This window comes from Leucoraja erinacea, chromosome 4 (assembly GCF_028641065.1).
Source record: "Leucoraja erinacea ecotype New England chromosome 4, Leri_hhj_1, whole genome shotgun sequence".
NCBI classification, from domain to species: Eukaryota; Metazoa; Chordata; class Chondrichthyes; order Rajiformes; family Rajidae; genus Leucoraja; species Leucoraja erinaceus.
This window is the reverse complement of record NC_073380.1, coordinates 9011797-9034729: the sequence shown is the minus strand read 5'-3', so window position 1 is coordinate 9034729 and position 22933 is coordinate 9011797. Positions and strand designations below refer to the sequence as shown.

The 22933-nt window shown below is 45.8% G+C and overlaps 1 protein-coding gene across 3 annotated transcripts in view; it reads right to left on the bottom strand.

The window, feature by feature from the left end:
* LOC129696137 (matrix metalloproteinase-16-like) overlaps positions 1 to 22933 on the bottom strand; it is a 208985-nt gene that overhangs the window by 138135 nt on the left and 47917 nt on the right. Inside the window, exon 2 of one of the 3 annotated variants that reach the window (XM_055633637.1) lies at positions 7097 to 7143. The exons of 1 other annotated variant lie outside the window; for it this stretch is intronic. In XM_055633637.1, coding sequence (XP_055489612.1) covers positions 7097 to 7143 — 47 coding nt within the window. Of the gene's footprint in view, positions 1 to 6994; positions 7144 to 22933 lie in introns of all 3 variants that reach the window. One more of the 3 variants, XM_055633636.1, reaches the window with a different exon arrangement.

Genomic DNA, 22933 nt, shown 5'->3' with positions numbered 1-22933 from the left:
GCAGATGCAGTATAATGTGGATAAATGTGAGGTTAAAACAGGAAAGCAGACTATTATCTAAATAGTGGCCGATTGGGAAAGGGGGAGATGCAGCGAGACCTGGGTGTCATGGTACACCAGTCATTGAAGGTAGGCATGCAGGTGCAGCAGGCAGTAAAGAAAGCGAATGGTATGTTAGCTTTCATTGCAAAAGGATTTGAGTATAGGAGCAGAGAGGTTCTACTGCAGTTGTACAGGGTCTTGGTGAGACCACACCTGGAGTATTGCGTACAGTTTTGGTCTCCAAATCTGAGGAAGGACATTATTGCCATAGAGGGAGTGCAGAGACGGTTCACCAGACTGATTCCTGGGATGTCGGGACTGTCTTATGAAGAAAGACTGGATAGACTTGGTTTATACTCTCTAGAATTTAGAAGATTGAGAGGGGATCTTATAGAAACTTACAAAATTCTTAAGGGGTTGGACAGGCTAGATGCAGGAAGATTGTTCCCGATGTTAGGGAAGTCCAGGACAAGGGGTCACAGCTTAAGGATAAAGGGGAAATCCTTTAAAACCGAGATGAGAAGAACTTTTTTCACGCAGAGAGTGGTGAATCTCTAGAACTCTCTGCCACAGAGGGTAGTTGAGGCCAGAGTTCATTGGCTATATTTAAGAGGGAGTTAGATGTGGCCCTTGGTGGCTAAGGGGATCAGGGGGTATAGAGAGAAGGCAGGTACGGGATACTGAGTTGGATGATCAGCCATGATCATATTGAATGGCGGTGCAGGCTCGAAGGGCCGAATGGCCTACTCCTGCACCTAATTTCTATGTTTCTATGTTTCTTCTATGAAGAAGGACCTCGACCCGAAAAATGTCGCCTATTACTTCACTCCATAGATGCTGCTTCACCCGCTGAGTTTCTCCAGCATTCTTGTCTACCAACATAGAGGGTAAATCTTAAACTTCATCTCACCATTCCATGATTGAGGTGGTATGGTAGAGCAGTGGTAGGGTTGCCACCTTATAGCGCCAGAGACCCGGGTCGATCCTGACTACGGTTGTTGTCTGTACAGTGTTTGTAAGTTCTCCCCATGACCAAGTGGGTTTTCCCCCGGGTGTTCCGAATTCCTCCCACACTCCACAAACGTACAAGTTTGTAGGTTAATTGGCTTCAGTAAAAATTGTAAATTGTCCCCAGTGTGTAGGATGGTGCTGGTTTACGGGAATCGCCGGTCAGTGTGGACTCGGTGGGCCGAAGGTCCTATTTCCCTGCTGCATCTCTAAACTAAACTAATCTATTCCAATACACTGTCCATGATTGCATTGGTAGTTGTGACCACAACACAGTCATTCTGCTGACAAATTCAGTCTCCACAATGAAATCACTAATCAGCAGTAGTAGAATTGTATTTTGCTACAATTCCTAACCTTGTGATCAGTTATATTCCCGCCTGCTTCAATAATGAGTGTTCAATGACGATAACAAGCAAAAAGTGCAGACACTGAGAATCTGAAATTAAAACAGAAACTGCTGGAAACACTCAGCAGGTCAGCCCGTATCTGCGGAAAGAGAAACTGAGTTAATGCTTCAAGTCAAAACTCTTTCCACAGATATTGACACAAAGTGCAGGAGTAACTCAACGGGTCAGGCAGCATCGCAGGAGAACATGGAGAGGTGAGGTTTTGGATTGGGACTCTTGAATCAGTGTGAAGAAGGGAACCCAAAATGTCGCCTATCCATATTCTCCGGAGATGCCGCCTGACCGGCTGATATCCTCCAGCACTAGTCATTGAGAACAACGTCTTACTTTGGGAGGTTAGAAATTGTTTATAATTGGTGGGCTGCCGTGGTGGCGGTGCTCCAGCAGGGGGATGGTAGCGAGATGGTGCCGGGATTCACACCCCGGGGGCATCTCGACACTCAGTCTGCCCGGTGGAACACTTTCTCCGCCGTAAAATTTAAAAAAAAAAAAAAAAAAAAAAAAAATTTTTATAATTGTCACATGTACCCAGATGTAGCGAAAAACTGTGTTTGCATGCTATCTAATAAAATCATACAATGCATGAGTACATTCAAACCATGCACATACAACAGGTTATGTAAAGGGATAAATGACCAGCGTGCACAACATGATGTTACAGGGTTACAGCTGCAAAGAAAGTGCCAATAGAATAGTGCAGGAGCTTCAATGAGGTCAGGTTGCGAGATCAGGACTATGCCCTTAGCTTATGAGCGCATCGGAAGAAGGGTCTCGTTTCTTCTCTCCAAAGATGCTGCCAGTCCCGTTGAGTTACTGTGTGTCTATCTTTGCATAAGAGAGGTTCATTCAGTAGCCTGACAACAACGGGGAAGAAGCTGATCCTGAATCTGGTGGTATGCGACTACAGGTTTTTTTATTGCTTGCCTGATGAAATAGTTTGCTTTTAGTTTAGTTTAGAGATACAGCACGGAAACAGGACCTTCGGTTCACCGGTTCACAGCGCCGACCAGCGATCCCTGCACACTAAAGGGCCTGTCCCACTTTCACGACCTAATTCATGACTTTTTTTACTCGTGGACATTTTTCATCAGGCTAGAAAAAACGCCCCGACCCACTTGATGCAGTGATTACCTACCACTAGCATCACAGCAGGGCCGGATTTACCTATAAGCTAGACAAGCTTAAGCTTAGGGCCTCGAGGTCTAGGGGGGCCTCCGGCCAAGGCAGAACACTTACTGTTCAACTCTGGGCGGCCCCCCTCTCTATCTCTCTCTCTCCATCTCCCCCCTGCTATCCGTGTCCGGGCCGCCGGGCTCCACTTGCTCTTCATCCGCCGGCACGGCAGGTCGCCTTGCACGTGCGCATTGCTGCGGCCTACACGTCCTCCCCCTGCACATGCGCACAACCACGGCCAGCACAGCATCGGCCGCCCTGCGCATGCGCACTGCAACGGCAACTGGTCGGCGCTGGGCACTTTCTCCCTCGCTTTGAATTGTGGGAGATTTGGCCGCCATGGCCGCCAGCGCTGCAAACCAACGCGGAGGGGGCCTCATAAGTGGAACAGCTTAGGGCCTCTCTTCATCTAAATCCGGCACTGCATCGCAGCCTGCTACGACCTTGTGACGACCATGTTGCGAGTACGAGTCAAGGGCAAACTCGACAGAGGTCATGAATTAGGCCGTGATAGCGGGACAGGCCCTTTACATTACCCTACACACACTTGGGACAATTTTACATTGTTACCAAGCCAATTAACCTACAAATCTACGTGTCTCTGGAGTGTGAGAGGAAACCGAAGATCTCGGAGAAAACCCACACAGGTCACGGAGAGATCGTACAAACTCCAGACAGACAGCACCCATAGTCAGGATCGAACCCAGGTGGCTGGCGCTGTAAGGAAGCAACTCTACCGCTACACCGCCGGGTATTAAATTCCACCGAGCTTTCCTCAGCCCACCTGGCCAGTTGATCAAAGTCCTGCTGCAATTTTTAACAGCCAAAATTTCTCAACCAAATCAAGCCACAGAGTGTGATAGCAAAATTTAGTTTTGATTGTTTCAGCGGAAATGGCACAGATACAAAGTTTATAAGTTCGTTCTTTCAAAAGTGATAGGAGCAGAATTAGGCCATTCAGCTCATCAAATCTACTCATTCAATCGTGGCTGATCTATCTCTACCTCCCAACCCCATTCTCCTGCCTTCTTCCCATAACCCCTGACAACCGTACGAGTCAAGAATCTATCAACCTCTGCCTTAAAAATATCCATTGACTTGGCATCCATACCCTTCTGTGGCAATGAATTCCACAGACTTACAACCGTCTGACTATAAAGAAATCCCCCCTCATCTCCATACCCTGAACCAGCATTTCAAAACGGGGGAAGAGAAACTGTTGAACACAGCGGCAGACAAGCGGGCGCGCAGAAAGGAGCGCAGCAACTTCAAAAGACCAGAGACCACATACAAATGTGACCTTTGCGACAGAGACTGTCACTCCCGCATTGGTCTCTTCAGCCACAAGCAACGCTGCTCTAGCCGAGGTTTGGAGCAAGCAGCCAACAGCTAGGATGCATCACCCATGGTCAGTCATGACCGAGGGGAGGAGGAGGGGCTATCAACCTCATCTCCTTCCTAAAGGAAAGTCCTTTAATTCTCTGGTCCTGGACTCTCCCTTGTTTTCCTAGTTGCAGTTCCTTGTGTCGACATGAGTTACTCCAGCACTTTGAGACTTCTTTTGCATTTGTAACCCCTTGTTTCAAGTATGTTTGGGATTGCAGCTTTGGACTCTACATGCAAGGATTTGCATGCATTTAATAAGGTAGATTTCAGTGGATGCATTCAACAGCCTTTATCGATAAAAATCAGGGCCATCAAGAGTGAAATTAATCTGCTCAAACACTTTAGAGCTCAAACTGGCCTTTCAGCCCACTGAGTCCATGCCGACCAGCGATCCCCCCATACACTAGCACTGTTCCACACACGAGGGCCGAATTACAATTTACAAAAGCCAATTAACCTACAAATCGGTGAGTCTTTGAAGTGTGGGAGGAAACCGGAGCACCCGGAGAAAAACCACGCGGTCACAGGGAGAATATGTAAACTCTGTACACCCACAGTCAGGATCGAACCCGGGTCTCTGGCATGGTAAGGCAGCAACTCTACCGCTGCACCACCGTGCTGCCCTTAAATTAAATGATCAATGTTACAAAGCACAAGAAGCTGTAATTTATCTAATTTCTTTGCAATTATTTTGTATTTACTCTTAATATGCTGTATAGTAAGGCTGGCAATGAAAGTTAGTTTAGCGATACAACGCGGAGACAACCGAGTCCGCGCCGACCAGCGATCCCTGCACATTAACACTATCCGAGGGACAATGTATAAGTGCCAAGCCAATTTACCTGCATACCTGTATGTCTTTGGAGCGTGGGAGGAAACCTGAAAATCTCGGAGAAAACCTACGCGGTTACGGGGAGAACGTACAAACTTCGTACAGACAGCACCCGTAGTCGGGATCGAACCTGGGTCCCCGGCGCTGCAAGCGCTGTAAGGCAGCAACTCTACCACCGCGCCAGCCCACAATATAAGCAGTAAGAAACACTTGAGATTGATTAAAACCTGATTTCCCACTTCCTCTGTGAACTGTGGTCGGTAATTCCCTGTTGATGAGATGGGCCGATCAGTGAATGCAAAGAACTACGTTCTATCACCTTGTTATGCAGCACATTTGGGCTCTTGTGTACCGTATCGCTGCAATAACGTTGACTCAGCTCCAGGCAGGTACATTTCCAATCCTTAATCCATCAACTTTATTAAAAGACAGCATTAATCCATGCTCGGAGATTACCTTAATGGTGGTTTTGGCAAGGTTCCAAGTGCATATATCTAAATGTAGTTTTCACAATGCTGCTTCACATGACCTGTGGCCCATGTGCCGAATGGAAAGTAGCACCAAGAACAAACACTTCTCTAATTGCAAGAGCTGTTTCAACTACTGGGATTCGTAAAGGATTTTTTTCAATACCTTTCTGGAATAAATATAAATGAATACCGCTGATTATGTTGCCGTCTAGGACACTGAGTTGTTTGCCAAAAATATGACCTTGTTCGTTAGTTCCAACACCACTGTCAGTGATTCGTCCTTGTTGACTGGAAACAGCCTTGGTCCAAAAGAGCATTCTAAAGTTCATCAGACAGAGGAACAGAATTAGGCCACTCGGCCCTTCGAGTCTACTCTGCCATTTAATCATGCCTGATCTATCGTTCTCCTTTCTCCCCACAACCCTTAACACCCGCATTAGTCAAGCTGACAATCTCCGCCTTAAAATTATCCGTTGACTAGACCTCCACAACCGTCTGTGGCAATTAATTCCACAGATTCACCACCCACTGACTAAGGAAATTCCTCATTTCCTTCCTAAAGGCAAGTCCTTTTATTCTGAGGCTGTGGCCTCTCGTCCTAGACTGTCCCACAAGTGAAAACATATTCTCCACTCTATCCAGGCCTTTCACGATTCGATAAGTTTCAATGAGGGTCCCCCTCATCCTTCTAAACTCCAGCGAGTACAGGCCCAGTGCTCATCATACATTAACCCAATCATGCCCGGGATCATTCTCATCAACCTCGTCTGGACCCTCTCCGACACCATGAATGTTCTCACTCGTTATCAACGGCACGCTCTGCAGATTCAACAAAGTCAAAACTTCTTTGAATTGCACACATTTACCCCTCACCTCTATATGTTTTTATCAGCATTTAGACCCATCTAGAGGATGGCTGTACAGAACCATGCATCAGAATCGCAGAGACCATTCACAAATTCACAAGTTTTAGGAGTAGAATTAGGCCATTCGGCCCATCGAGAAACTCCGCCATTTAATCATGGATGATCTCGGCCTCCAAATCCCATTTTCCTGCCTTCTCCCCATAACCCTTGACACCAAGACTTTGTGTCCATCTCTGCCTCTGTCTGAGGAAGGGTTTCGGCCCGAAACATTGCCTATTTCCTTTGCTCCATAGATGCTGCCTCACCCGCTGAGTTACTCCAGCACTTTTAAAAATATCCACTGATTTGGCCTCCACAGCCCTCTGCGGCAATGAGTTTCACAGATTAACCGCCCTCTGACTAAAGTAGTTCTCCCTCACCTCCTTTCTAAAAGAGCGCCCTTTAATTCTGATGCTACGACCTCTGGTCCTAGACTCTCCCACCAGTGGAAACATCCTTTCCACGTCCACTCTATCTATGCCTTTCACTATTCAGTAAGTTTATCTATCCATGCAATTGAAAGGTACCTTCTGAATACAAAGGATTATTTTACATTTCATGCAAGCTCCAAACACTGTAGCCGCCACGTTAAGAGGTGGCATTTTCCTTTAATGCGGAGTGGAGAAACCTTATATTTTCTGACGTTATTGTAAATGACGGCTATGGTGCTCTGTGAGTTACAAGCAGGAGTTGTTTGGCTTCTTCAAGCAGACGTGTGCAGCACTTAGGAGCTGGTGCTGGTTGAAGAGGAAAACAGACATTCCTTACTCTATTGTGTTTTCATCCAAAGTCCCCGTAACTTTAATTCCATAGAATTGCTGCATAGCAGCTACAGCTGTGTGCATGGACTGTGAAGAACGCAATACTGACATTCTGGGTCCACTAGCTTGAAGGTAGCCGTACTTCTGCAACCATATCTGCGAAGAAATAAGAGATGCAGGTTGGTCAGCCCATGACATGCACAGCAAAAAGCATTCAACGTAATCACATTAGAAAACAAAAACCCATACATTGCAATTGAACGGAATACTTTATTGTCACAGAGAAATTCTTTGCTCGCATATCCAAGGTATGCAAATAGTCGCCCATAAAGGGCACTGACAAAGTTACAAAGTACTCCCACGCCGAGTCCTCCTTTGTTTAACTACATAGAAGAGTGCAGCACAGGAATAACTTCATCATGGCTCCACTCAGTTTGATGCCAATCTAAACCGTAAGGTTGCTTGGCAGTGCGGAGTTTGTACCTTCTCCCTGTGACCTCGTGGGTTTCCTCCTGGTGCTCCGGTTTTCTCCCACACTCCAAAGAGGTGCAGGTTTGTAGGTTGACACAAAAGGCTGGAGTAACTCAGCGGGTCAGGCAGCATCTCTGGAGAAAAGGAATAGTTGACGTTTCGTGTCTAAACCCTTCTTAGGATGGGTTTCCGAGCCGAAACGTCGCCTATTCTTTATCTCCAGAGATGCTGTCTGACCCGCTGAGTTAATCCAGCATTTTATGTCTATCTAACATCAACCATTGTTGGATGAGAGAGACAGAATGCTGTGGAAACTAGAGATCATAGATAACAGCATTGAAGATACAAAAGCAAGCCCAGAAGGATCCAATGTAGTGATCAGATGGTTTGTCTCTCTTCCCCTCTAGAAGCATGTGTTCCTGACTGTTTCAGTCCAATCTTTGAATCAGATTCAAGCCCAAAACTTATTCTTTAGGCAAGATCCATGAGTTTAGTTTAGTTTAGAGATAACGTGTGTAAACAGGCTCTTTAGCCCACGCCGACCAGTGATCACCCCGTACACTAATTCTTTGTTACACACTAGGGGCTATTTACAATTTTACCAAAGCCAATCAACCTACAAACCTGTACGTCTTTGGAGTGTGGGAGGAAACTGGCGCACCTGGAAAAAACTCAACCAGGTCACGGGGAGAGCGTACAAACTCTGTATAGACAGCATCTGCAGTCAGGATCGAACCCGGGCCTCTGGCGCTGTAAGACAGCAACTCTACCACTGCACCACCGTGCCGCTCCGCCCTACTCCAAAGAAAATCACCTCCTGATGTTTAAAATGGAATTACTTAGTTAAGGAAGATGTTATAGGTTTGGAGAAAGTATATGGAATTGGCATTAAAAGTTAAATACCAGGAAAACAAAATGGGTCTCAGGCTTCAGACCAAAAAGCTTATTCCACCTTTCTGTAAGGTCAACCTACAATTGTGATTACAACCAAATATTACTCCATATAATGTCAAGTGTTCATCCAATGATGAGACTTTATTCCTTGGAGTGCAGGAGGATGAGAAGTGATCTTATAGAGATGCATCTTATAGAGGTGATCTTGTAGAGGTGTAAAACTTTACAAGGGGAATAGATAAGGTGGATGCCCTGAATGTATTACACACAGTAGGAAAATCAAGAACCAGAGGATCTGTTTAGTTTAGAGATACAGAGTGGAAACAGGCCCACTGAGTCCATGCCGACCAGCGATCCAAGCGTATTAACACTATCCTACAATTTAGGGACAATTTACATTTATACCAAGCCAATTAACCTACAAACCTGTACGTCTTTGGAGTGTGGGAGGAAACCGAAGATCTCGGAGAAAACCCATGCAGGTCACAGGGAGAATATACAAACCTTGTACAGACAAGCACCTGTAGCCAGGATCGAACCCGGTTTTCTATAGCTGGAAGAGCTCTAATGCCCCTGTCCCACTTAGGAAACCTGAACGGAAACCTCTGGAGACTTTGCGACCCACCCAAGGTTTCCGTGTGGTTCCCGGAAGTTCCCGGAGGTTTTTGTCAGTCTCCTTAATGGTCGAAAGTGGTTTCCGCTTCTTCTATGTTCCGGCGATTATTTCAAAAAATTAAAAACCGGCCTCAACTAAAAATAGGTTGCCGTTTTAAAAATCGGTGATTTTTTAGTCGAAGCCGGTTGCGATGCTAGTTGAAGCTGGTTGCCGGAGGTTGTAGGTGGTTGCCGGAGGTTGCAGGTAGTGGAAGGTAAGACTTTTTTTCACCCAGTTTTATTCCACCAGGGAGGTCTTACCTTCCACAACCTGCGGGAACCGCACGGAAACCTTGGGTGGGGCGCAAAGTCTCCAGAGGTTTCCGTTCAGGTTTCCTAAGTGGGACAGGGGCATTAGGAAGCAACTCTACCACTGTACCACCATGCCGCCTTCAGGGTGAGTGGGATAGATGTAATAGGAACACGAGGGGTAGCCTTTTCACACCATTTGATTGGGTTCATGAATAGGAAACATTTACAGGGAAATGGGCCAATTTCGGGCAAATGGGAATAACTTATTTTATTGTCACAGTTTATTTTATTGTCACATGTACACATGTTGTTGCGTGCTATCCAGCCAGCAGAAAGACAATACATGATTACAATCAAGCCATTCGCATGATAAGGGACTAATGTTTAGTGCAAGGTAAAGCTATCAGAGGGTCCACTCTGAGGCAGATAGTAGTTCAGGACTGCTCTCTGGTTACAGTTGTATGGTTCAGTTGCCTGATAACAATGGGGAAGAAACTGCCCCTGAATCTGGAGGTGTGCGTTTTCACACACAAAAGGGGCTGTCCCACTGCGGCAACATAATTCCCGAGTTTAGTCTAGTTTGCCCTCGACTCATATTCGCAGCATGGTCGACACGAGGTCCTAGGAGGTCTTTGTAACTTTCCTTCATGCTCGGGAATAGTCCCCGTATACGTCAGGCCTCAGCTAGGTCGCGGCGTATGTTTCAACATGCTGAAAAATGCCCGCGAGTAAAAAAAAGGTCGTCATGGAAAAAAAAACAATATTTTCTTTACTCGTGGGTTTAGTCGAGGTAGGTCCTAGTAGGTCATAATGCTATTTGTAGGTAGTCGAAGTTAATCAAAGTTAATCGAAGGTAGTCGAAGGTAAAGCTTGTTGAGAAAAAAGGTAAGTAAACCGACTGGTAATGTTAAATGCCCGCTAAACTTTATTAAACGTTGTCTGGCTTCTTAAAAGTGTCTCCACTCCTTTCCCCCCCACTTCTCTCCCACCACCCTCCCCTCACCAGGCTCTCTAAAGGACTTACCGAACTGTGCCAGCCATCTTTTACCTTCCTGTTCATCGCGGGTGTGAATTTCAGATAGCGCTCCCCCGCTTTCCCTGGCCCCTGCCTTTGGTGTGTGTCTGTCTGTGTGTCTCTGTGTGTGGCAGTCGATCCGGCTCACGGTTTCATCGCTGACGGTCGATCCAGCTCGAGGTTTTTCAGGCGAGTGCCCTCGAGATTGAAGGTCGAAGACATTCGCTGAAAAGTCGCGTTAGTGGGACAGGCCCTTTAGATGCTGCATCTTTGATCGGCAGGGATTTGTCGGCCTGTTCCCGTGCCGTGTGACTCTATGTCCCTGAAACCATGGCTCAATATATGCAACAAGGTTTTTAAGATTCAGTGATTAATTTTTTTGAAAGGGCATCTTAACAACATTTGTAGCTACATTTGTGTCAATCTGTTCATAGCGCGAGGATTTGAGTATAGGAGCAAGGAGGTCCTATACTCCTTGCTGGTGAGACCGCACCTGGAGTATTGTGTGCAGTTTTGGTCTGCTAATTTGAGGAAGGACAGTCTTGCTATTGAGGGAGTGCAGCGTAGGTTCACCAGGTTAATTCCCGGGATTACGGGACTGACATATGATGAAAGAATGGATCGGCTGGCTTTTTACTCACTGGAATTTGGATGGATGAGAGGAGATCTTACAGAAACATATAAAATTATTAAGGGATTGGAGAGGCCAGGAAAATGTTCCCGAAGTTGGGGGAGTCCAGAACCAGGGGTCACAGTTTAAGAATATGGGGGACGCCATTTAGGACTGAGATGAGAAAGTTTTGAATCTGTAGAATTCTCTGCCACAGAAGGCAGTGAAGACCAATTCACTGGATGTATTCAAGAGAGAGTTAGATAAATGGCTCTTAGGAAATGGGGAGAAAGCAGGAACGGGGTACTGATTCTGGATGATCAGCCATGATCATATTGAATGATGGTGCTGGCTCGAAGGGCCGAATGGCCTACTCCTGCACCTATTTTCTATGTTTCTATGTTTCTTAAGAAATACTCAATGGTGATCTGCTTCACCGTTGCACATGTTCAAAGGGCTGAAAAGATATAAATCAGAAGTGATTTTCCTCCGATCTCTAACCACGAATTATTCACTTCTCAGGTGCAAATGACAGACAAAAAGAGGTAGAGATTTATTGTAGGACTGCCATTATTTTCCTTTGGGCTTTTCCTATTACGAACGAGGGAATGAAGGGTGAGCAGATTGATTTCTGGCGTGGCAGCTTTGTTGGATGAGGGAAGATTACACAAAAGAGTTCTGTCATCTTTTCAGTTAAGAATAATGAGGAGAAACGTACAAAATTCCTTAGGGGTTGAAGGATAGATATATGCATCCCATGTAAACCCTACTAGCAGTGTTCCGAAACAGGAATCACAGTTTCAAAATAAGGGTCGCACATTCCAGCCAGAAAATAAATTCTTTACCCATGGGAATTTTTTAAATTCTCTCCGCTATAGGAATTGTGAGTTAGTCCCAAGTGTCATAAGGTCATGTGATAGGAGTAGATTAGGCCATTCGGCCCAGCAAGTCTACTCCGCCATGGCTGATCTATCTCTCCCTCCTAACCCCATTCTCCTGCCTTCTCCGCATAATCTCTGATACCTGTACTAATCAAGAATCGATCTAGAAATATCCACTGACAGCCTCCTGTGGCAGAATTTCACATATTTACCACCCTCTGACTGGAGAAATTTTTCATCCCCTTCGTAAAAATATATATTTTTTTCATTCTGAGGCTATGACCTCTAGTCCTAGACTACTCCCACATCCACTCTATCCAAGCCTTTTACTATTCTGTACGTTTCAATGAGGCCCCTCCTCATTCTTCTAAACTCCAGCGGGTACAGGCCCAGTGCCGACAAACGCTAATCATAGGTTAACCTGTCATTAGAGTCAAGAGTGTTTTATTATTAAATGTCCCTAATTGGAATAATGAAGCTTTTACTTGCATCACAACAGATAAGTAAAGACAGCACTCTGTAAAATCCTTAATAAACAACAGCAAAAAGTTCTGGATATATTAAAAAAAATCAGACAGATATCAGAGCAAAATCAAAAATAATGTCCCCAAGTCTATATAGTTTGGAGTTTATTTGGAGGTTATAGCATTTAATAGCCTAATGGTTGTAGGGAAGAAGCTGTTCCTGAATATTACAGTTTTCAGTCTCCTGTACCTTCTTCCCGATAACAGGAGTGAAATGAGAGCATGGCCAGAGTGGTGTGGGTCTATCATGATGCTGGTTGCCTTTTTGAGGCAGAGACTCCTGTAGATCCCTTCGATGGTGGGGCTGTCAGTACCCGTGATGGACTGGGCAGTGTTCACCATTTTTTTTGCAGTCTTCTTTATTCCTGTTGCCGAACCAGACTGGGATCCAACTAGTCAATGGGCTCTCTACTGTATCCCTTCAAGCCAGCACCGTAGATGAAAATGATAATTCTGGCCAAATTGGAGATGCCAGGACACTAAAGTTGAGTAAAGGCTTCTGTGCTAGGCCATTTGTTCAATTTAAATATGCCTTCGGCAGAAATCGGACAAGCTGCAGAATGGTGTCGGCTGGTCTGGAGCCCAGATAAGAGTTGCAGGGAAAGAATGGGACATCTGCAGATTCTTATAATTAGGTGTCAAATGCATGAAACGGATTGGGTGAATGCAAACCAGACATTGTAAATCTTGTTGCAAAGCTTTACTTTGCTAGATGTTGATTGGGTTAAGTGTTGAGCCTTGTCTGGGTTTCATGAATATCTAGGCAAATGTTGCTATGTTTGCTTCCTTCCAGAAGCTCCTTTTGAATACAATGTATTAGTTACTATATTATTGCATTAGGGAAATGTCTATCATGTACTGTGTTAATCGATATCTGTTATTGAACTGTATAGAGACCACCCTCATGTGGTTCGGCCCCTCAAGGTTCAGGGACCTATAAAAGGTAGCTTCCACGAGGTTCAATGTCGATCTTCTGGAAGAATGCCCTGGACTGTGTGACCTTTTGGAGTGTCTGCTTGCACGAGGCTAGGAAGGCTTGACCAGGCAGATACAAGGATCAAACCCGTGGTGGTTAGATATAGTAGTGGGGAACTGTTATTGTGTTTATCCAAAATAAAGTTTAGATGTGCAAGTGCTTGACTCAGTATTTTATTGACTGAAACTTGACTGGGGGGAAGCTTAGAGTGAGCTATTTACAAAGACAGGTTTTTGTATACAAGGGATCATCAGATTTGTTTTAATATGTCGGAAACTACATAGGTAGCGCAGTCTTGAATGACAAAAAATGCTCTTTCACACTAAATAAATTAAGCAGAAGAAAATGTGAGGCATTGTAGTGAAATATGGAGGAAAGAAAAGAAGAGAAAAACAGCAGCTGAGGTGATGTGCTGCAAAGTGGGTGGCAGAAATCATAGACATCGCCACTTGCCATTTTGCCTCAGGTGTGCTTGGCGTGGTAACCTCGGTGTTGAATCCCAGGTGGTGATGGGTCATAAGGTGATAAGGTCATAAGGAACAGGAGTAGACTTAGGTCATTCGGCCCATCAAGTCTACGCCACCATTCAATAATGGCTGATCTATCTCTCCCTCCTAACCCCATTCCCCTGCCTTCTCCCCATAACCTCTGACACACAGGGAGTCCAGAACCAGGGGTCACATTTTAAGAATAAGAGGTCGGCCATTTAGGACTGAGATGAGGACAAACTTAGTTGTGAATCTGTGGAATTCTCTGCCAATGGAGGCAATGCAGTGGAGGCCAAGTCACTGGATGTTTTCTAGAGAAAGTTCGATTTAGCTCTTAGGGCTGAAGGAATCAAGGGATATGGGGAGAAAGCAGGAACGGGGTACTGGTTCTATATGATCAGCCGCATCATATTGAATGGCGGTGCTGGCTCGAAGGGCCAAATCACCTACTCCTGCGCCTATTTTTCTATGAACTAATCAATAGTCAGTGCATAGGAGAGAGATAGAGTGTGGACAGAAAATGCTGGTGTAACCCAGTGGGACAGGCAGCATCTCTGGAGAGAAGGAATGGGTGATGTTTTGGGTCGAGACCCTTATTCAGACTCTTTGAAGTCAGACACTCTGAAGAGGGGTCTCGACCCAAAACGTCACCCATTGTTGCTCTCCAGAGATGCTGCCTGTCCCGCTGAGTTACTCCAGCATTTTGTGTCTATCTTGGATTTAAACCAGCATCTGCAGTTCCTTCCTACACAGAGAGACAGAGTGCCTGGTTGAGTGGTGCAACAACTACAACCTGTTGGCCTCTTTGGCTTTCTCAATCAATAAAACCATGGCTCAATTTTTACCTCAGATCCAATTTGCTTTTCTGCACGAAACCCAAAATCCCCCCAAATTCCTTTATGATTGAAAAATCTATTGGGGGTCAGTAAATTGGTTCATATTTTCCTTTGGTGCTCCGATGTTGTGTCGTCTCCTACCATATGTGACAATTAGTTAAAACATTTATACTGACCACTGGGCTAATTTTGTCCTCGTTATTTTGATTCCTTCCTCCGCACTTTATGAACTCAGTCTACCCTAACTTCTTTTTCAGTACTATGTTTTAAGAGCTCTTTTTATTTCTTTTATATTATCGACCTTTATTTACAATTCCTTTTAGACGTCTTACTCTTTTGCGATCCTGATAGATTTTGGAAAGGTTTTCATTATCACTTTCAATGCCAGTCTAATGTTTATGACATGTCTAGCTTACATGTCAGTATAGCTTCGATCTACCTGCTTACTCAGAAAATGTATTGTTTGAAGAAAATCTTTGTCAGTTTGCATCTCAGAATGATCTAAGATGGTGCCCAAACCTCATCATGAATCTGTAGACAGCTTGATTGTAATCATGTATTGTCTTTCCGCTGACTGGTTAGCATGCAACAAAAGCTTCTTGCTGGACCTCGGTACATGCGACAATAAGCTAACTAACTTTATTTCATACTTCTTGCATTGCATAATTGAAGATTTCCATTGGTAATCCATTGTGCGACACGGTGGCGCAGTAGTAGAGTTGCTGCCTTACAGCGCTTGCAGCGCCGGAGACCCGCGTTTGATCCCGACTACGTGTGCTGCCTGTTTGTACATTCTTCCCGTGACTGCGATGGTTTTCTCAGAGATCTTAGGTTTCCTCCCACACTCCAAAGATGTACAGGTTTGTCGGTTAATTGGCTTGCTGTATGTGTAAATTATTCCTAGTGTGTGTAGGATAGTATTAATGTGTGGGGATCGCTGGTCGGTGCGGACTCGGCAGGCCGAATGGCCTGTTTCCGCGCAGTATCTCTAAACTAAACCAACCGCAACCAGAGAGCAGTGCTGAACTACTATCTACCTCTGATGTCCCTCAGACTATCCTTGACCAGACTTCGCTGGCTTTACTTTGCACTAAAGGCTATACACTGTAAATGGATTGACTTTAATCATGTATTGCCTTTCTGCTGACTGGTTAGCACGCAACAAAAAGCTTTTCAATGTACCTCGGTACACGTGACAATAAACTAAACTGAACTAAACCGATGATGGAGAGGGATTGTGATAATGAGTTTTGAGATATAACTCCAGAACCTATGGCTTAGGAACTGTAGTTATGAGTTCCAGTGGAGAAAATTAAAATTGGTGATAATCAAATTGGATTGTGTTTGTCAAAGTTAACAGATCTTGTGTGAAGTGACCCACTAGGTAGATTATGGAAATGTAGGGTTTATATGTTTAATGGGGTTCCAACAAGCATTTGGTAACATCTTGGTCAGCATGGACAAGTTGGGCTGAAGGGCCCGTTTCCATTTTGTACGACTCAAATATATAATAAACAACAATTAAGAGCTGTTCTGCTGTTTTAAAGGACATGCCAATGATATAGGTTGGTGGTGGAAAATAAAGTATTTTCCATTAAAGCATTCCCCTTGCCAAAAATGCAATGTCAAGCTTCAAAGAAGATAGTTCTACAGGTTTGTTATATTCAACATTAATCCCACACATGGCTAGAGCCAAGTTGGCTGCATTCCTCAGTTCTCAGCAGCATTTGCAAAATGGGAGCAACGTGAAAGTTATCAAAGTCAAGGCTCTGCAGAGTACTCAAGTATATAATTAATCCTATGGTCTGAACATTGACTCAAACATTACCTGACCTTGTCCTATCCTTATATTTCATTATTATTCTCAGGGATGCTTGTAGCTTGGCATAGTTCGGTGAATGTTGAGTGGTGAAAGGGGGTGGTTCATGCATCAGTTTAGTTTAGTTTAGTTTCGACATTCAGCGGGGAAACTGATCACTCGGCCCTGCGAGTCCGCGCTGACCAGCGATGCCCGCACATTAACACACTGGGGACAATTTACATTTACACCAAGCCAATTATCCTACAAACCTCTACGTCTTTGGAGTGTGGGAGGAAACCGGCGATTCAGGAGAAAATGCATGCAGGTCACGGGGAGAAGGTTCAAAACTCCGCACAGACAGCAATCATAGTCGGGATGGAAGCCATGTCTCTGGCTCTGTGAGGCAGCAACTCTACTGTGTCGAAGATATACAAGCGTGTCGATTTTGTAGTCTGTTTATTCTCTTTTCAGGTCAGTTTGAGTTATTCACTCAGCAATGGAATTCCTACTTTACTGCATAGGAAAGAACTGCAGATGCTGGTTTAAATCGAACTGGTTTAAAACTCAGCGGGACAGGCATCATCTCTGGAGAGGAGTACCGAAACATCACCCATTCCTTCTCTCCAGAGATGCTGCCTGCCCCACTGAGTTACTCCAGCATTTTGTGCCCTACTTTACTGCTGTAACTTCTCAGAGTAATTGGCAGAACCTCTAGATAGCAGTGACCCTGACCGAGAGGTGAAGGTGTTACCATGTCAGGAAGATGGACAGTTGAGTTGAGTTTATCATTCTCACATGTACCGAGGTACAGTGAAAAGCATTTTGTTGCATGCTAACCAGTCAGCGAAAAATCTAAAGTAGCTAACCCTGCTAAAGATCTCGTCTTTCATTTTTGGAGTTCAAAATGGACTACAGGGAAATACAGATAGATGATGGTTTACAAAAAATAAAAAAATATAAAATGCTAGAGTAACTCTGGGTACTGATTCTGGATGATCAGCCATGATCATATTGAATGGTGGTGCTGGCTAGAAGGGCTGATTGGCCTACATGCACCTACTTTCTATGTTTCTAACTCAGGAGGTCAGGCAGCATCTCAGGAGACCATGCACAGGTGGTGTTTCAGGCCAGGACCCTTCATCAGACTAACGAAGGGTCCCCACCCAATGGCTTTCAACATTGTCACCCAAAGTGTTGATATTGATGACAAATAGCAATGGGCTCAGCACCGATCCCCAAGGCATATTACTAGTCACATGCCCCCAGTCCGAAAAATAACCTTCCATCAATCGTTTTGTTGAAAACCTTTGCTCAGTCCGCCTTGGCACACGTGATCTCCTGGTTGCCAAACACTTTAACTCCCCCTCCCATTCCCACACTGACCTCCCTGTCCTGGGCCTCCTCCATTGTCAGAGAGTGGCCAAACGCAAATTTGAGAAGCATCACCTCGCAGCTTACACCCCAGCTGCATGAACATTGATCTTTCAAACTTCAAGTAACCCTTGCATCCCCTCTCTCTCTCTCTGTCCCTCCCCCACCCTAATCGTCATACTAGTTTCACTGTCGTCCGGTTGTTCCATTCCCTGTATAACTCGTTATCACCCAGCCCATTACCACAATGGACCCGTTTACTTGATCATCATTACTGTTTTGCATATCTTCCATTAGTTTGTTCTATCACTGCCCTATATCCCTCGGTTCCCTTTCAATAGATAATAGGTGCAGGAGTAGGTCATTCGGCTCTTCAAGCCAGCACTGCCATTCAATGTGACCATGGCTGATCATCCACAATCAGTACCCCGTCCCTGCCTTTTCCTCATATCCCCTGACTCCGCTATCTTAAAGAGCCCTATCTAGCGCTCTCTTGAAAATATACAGAGAAAAAAGGAAAGTATCCTTTATTGTCACTCAAACTGTCTCCAGTTTGAATGAAATTGCATACCCTGCAGTCACAACAAAAAAATAAAATAACAGACACACAATTAATACAGTTTAACATCCATCACAGTGAGTCTACCAGCACCTCCTCACTGTGATGGATGGCAAAAGTCTTAGTCCTTGTCTCTTCCTTCCTTGTTCTCCCTCTGCTTTGAGGCGATGCAGGCTTTCGATGTTGGGGCCCCCCGCGGGGTGATGGTAAGTCCCGCGGCCAAATCCAAGCTCCGCGAACAGGTCGGTTCAAATTCCGCGACCCGGGGTGGACGAAGCTGCCACCTTCCAGTCCAGCAGACGAAGCTGTTGTTGCGGGATCTCTGGAGAATCAGTCACCAACCTGGGACCTGCGAGCTCACGATGAGGGCGGACGGCGCGGGGCTGAGACACTCCCGTGAGGGCGGACTGACGACTCCCGGCTGGAAGAGACGCTCCCGTGTGAGCGGACCGGTGCGGGGCTGAGACGCTCACGTGCGGGCAGCCCGGTGCGGGGCTGAGACGCTCCCGTGTGGGCGGCCCGGTGCGGGGCTGAGACTGTGCTCCGATGGCTGAGGCGGCGTTCTGGCGGCGGCGACCTCTAACCGGGGCTCGGCCGCGGGCCAGTGGACAACATCGTCAGAAGCTCGCAGGTCACAGGCTGATGCCTGTTTTCCGGAGCTCCCGTGGCAACAGCTACGTCCGCTGGACTGGAGGGCAGCAGCTTCGACCACCCCCGGGCCGCGGAGCTTGAACCACAGGACTGACTTACCATCGCCTGGTGGGGTATCGCCTCAGCGCAGAGGGAGAAGAGAAGAGACAGTAACCCTAACACTTTTGCCTCCATCACAGTGAGGAGGTGCTTGGTGAACTCACAGTGGTGGATGTTAATTTGTGTTAATTGTGTGTTGTTTATTATTACATGTATGACTGCAGGCAACGACATTTCGTTCAGCCCGAAAGGTCTGAATGACAAATAAAGGATTCAGTTCAATTCAATGTTGTCGTCCACTGGGACCGCGGCCGAAGCCTCCGAGGCTCAGAAGGAGGGCCGCCAGCCCCAGCAGGCCACAGCGCAGACGGAGACCGAAGTCACACACACACACACACGAAGGAAAAGTCCTGCAGGCGAGTCGCCACTCTGACTGAGCCTCGAAATGGACTACCCCCTCATGTTGGAGTGGCCCCTGCTAGACTACCCCAATGTGATGAACATGTTTCCTGCCTCTAGCACGTCCAAACCCTTAAGAAATATGTTTCAATACGATTCCCACTCATCCATCTAAATTCCAGAGTATACACACCCAGCCGCTCCATTCCCGCCATCCCGGGAATTAACCTTGTGAACCTACGCTGCACTCTTTTCCCTGACAATCAGTCCGAAGAAGGGTCTCAACCCGAAAGGTCATCTATCCCTTTTCTCCAGAGATGCTGACTGACCCGCTAAGTTACTCCAGTTTTTAATGTCTATCTTCCACCATCACCCTCTGCTTCTTTCCATGAAGCCGATTCTCTATCCAGTCGGCTAGCACTCCCATGCAATCTAATCTTCCAAGGCAGCCAAGAACAAAAAATTACTTCACGAAAAAATTATTTTCTCCTTGAATGCTGATAGATCCCTGGTTGTGCAAAATGTGACATTTTCTTATGTCACAATGAGTCCTGTGAGACTGTTTATTAATTCTGATGCAGTGTTATATATTATAGATCAAGAAAAAACCCAAGTACATTTCAAGTGGTAAAATGATATTGGTTCCATAAATTTAGGCCAGTTTTAAAGTCGTAGTAAAAGTAAAAGGTAGGCATGCAGGTGCAGCAGGCAGTAAAGAAAGCGAATGGCATGTTAGCTTTCATTGCAAAAGGATTTGAGTATAGGAGCAGGGAGGTTCTACTGCAGTTGTACAGGGTCTTGGTGAGACCACATCTGGAGTATTGCGTGCAGTTTTGGTCTCCAAATCTAGGAGGACATTACTGCCAAAGTTTTTTTATGTCTAGAAGGTTCACCAGACATTCCCTCTGCAGGACTGTCTTATGAAGCCGAGACTGGATAGACTTGGCTATACTCTCTAGCAGTCTAGGATCTTGAGAGGGCAGACAAGAAAACAAAATTCTACTTCACAGAAAAAGATTGTTTCCGATGTTGAAGTCCTGGACAAGATCCCTTAAGGTTGTGCCTTTAAAACCGAGATGAGGAGAACTTTTTTCACACAGAGAGTGGTGAATCTCTGGAACTCTCTGCCACAGAGGGTAGTTGAGGCCAGTTCATTGGCTATATTTAAGAGGGAGTTAGATGTGGCCCTTGTGGCCAAGGGGATCAGAGGGTATGGAGAAAAGGCAGGTACGGGATACTGAGTTGGATGATCAGCCATGATCATATTAAATGGCGGTGCAGGCTCGAAGGGCCGAATGGCCTACTCCTGCACCTAATTTCTATGTTTCTATGTTTCTATGTTTCTAAAAGACCAAATGTGTAGGAAGAAACTGCAAATGCTGGTTTAAACCCGAAAACGTCAAGGGCCTGTCCCCCTCACGCGACCTTGGCTCGCAAATTACGTGACCTCGTGGTCACTTGAGGCGAACGGGCACCGTTTGGCAGCGCGGGGCCGGTCACACTTAGAAGCGCTGAGTTGGGCGGGGCTGGTTCCGACATAGCGCGGGGCTCCGAAATTCTTGCAGTGACCAAAATTTTCGCGCGCCAACGGCCTGTCGGCACGCGGGCGCATTGCAGTCGTACGCGGCTTGACGTCGGATGCAGCTTCTTGACGGCGTACGAAGCGTCTCGACGGTGTACGCCTAGCGTTTTAACGATGACGTCACCGCCCGACGCAGTGCGACGCCCAAATTCAGTCGACCCGCCTCCTGCCCAGCTGATTGGTAAGCATGACGTAGATTACGTCACGCGCGTACTTAGCGCGAACTGCGCTTCCGGTTGGTCGCGCCAAACGCACGCAATCGCATGCAAGTGGGACAGGCCCTTCACCCATTCCTTCTCTCCAGAGATACTGCCTGTCCTGCTGAGTTACTCCAGCTTTTTGTCTCGATCTTAAGTAAAAGACCAATGAGTGCAGATAGGAGCATTTGTTGCTTTAGTTAAATACGCTGGAGTGCATTAGAGCTTCTCTTAACTATTCTTCTTCAACAAGAATTGGCTGCTAATTGCAGAATGTTCAAAATAAATGTAAAAATATCAGCAAAGAGGGATTAAATGCAAAACTCTGTAAAATGTGTACAAGATAATGGATTACAAGGAACTGCCGATGCTGATTTCTACAAAAAAAAGACTCAAAGTGCTGGAGTAACTCATCGGTTCAGGCAGCATCTCTGGAGGACATGGATAGGTGATGTTTCTAGTCGATGACATGGATCATGCCATCTCACCTTCCATAGCAGCCTACCATGTGGAACTCCATCAAATGACTTGCTGAAGTCCATATAGACAATGTCTGTGGCCTTGCCCTCACCAAACGTTTTGAAAAGTTTGTCAAAATAGGGCGTCACCTATTCCTTCTCTCCAGAGATGCTGCCTGACCCGCTGAGCTACTCTGGCTTGTTGTGTCCAACATGTGGGAGTTGTTTCAAAAGCAGCTGTTCAGAGTTCAGGATCAGCATGTTCTACTAAGTAGGAGGTTCAAGGAAAGGCAAAGTCAGATGTCAAGAGAGGTTGTAAATTTAGTTAACAAAATAATAGGAAGCATATGCAAGGTTTAGGAACATGAGATCAGACAGGACCTTTGAAGAATACAAAGAAAGCAGGAAATAACATAAGCCCAGAACTTTCTTCCTAGCTGTGTCATACAACGGAATCATCCTACCATAACTAGAGAGCAGTCCTGAACCACTTTCTTGGTGACCCCTCGAACTATCTTTGATCGGACTTTGCTGGCTTTACCTTGCACTAAATGTTATTTCCTGTATCTGTACACTGTAAATGGCTTGATAGCTTGAAATGGCACCGAGTTACTCCAGCTTTTTTGTGCCTACCTTTGGTTTAAGCCAGCATCTGCAGTTCCTTCCTATACATTGTTTATCTTGACGTCTGTTTGGCACTGAAATTATGGGCCGAAGAGCCTGTTCCCGTGCTGTACTATTCTATGTGGTACGGTTGCATGTGTGCAGTGCTGTTTGCAGGGGGGGTTATCTTGCAGTGAGCAGGTGGGGTACAGGACTACGCTAATGCATTTGTGTCCTTCAGACATCCCCTGTTGGTGTCACATTTCACAAGTGCACAAGTTATAGGAGTAGAATTAGGCCATTCGGCCCATCGAATGCCCATACTCCGCCATTCAATCATGTCTGATCTCTGCCTCCTAATCCCATTTTCCTGCCTTCTCCCCGTAATCCTTGACACCCATTTTAATCAAAAAAGTGCCAATCTCGGCTTTAAAAATATCCACATTAGACTCGGCCTCCACAGCCCTCTGTGCCAATGAGCTCCACAGATTAACTACCCTCCGACCAAAGAAATTCCTCCTCGCCTCATTTCTAAAAGAGCGCCCTTTAATTCTGAGGCTTTGACCTCTGGTCCTAGACTCCCCACCAGTGGAAACATCCTTTCCACATCCATTCTATCTATGCCTTTCATTATTGTGTAAGATTCAATGAGGTCCCCCCTTAACCTTCTAAACTCCAGCAAGTA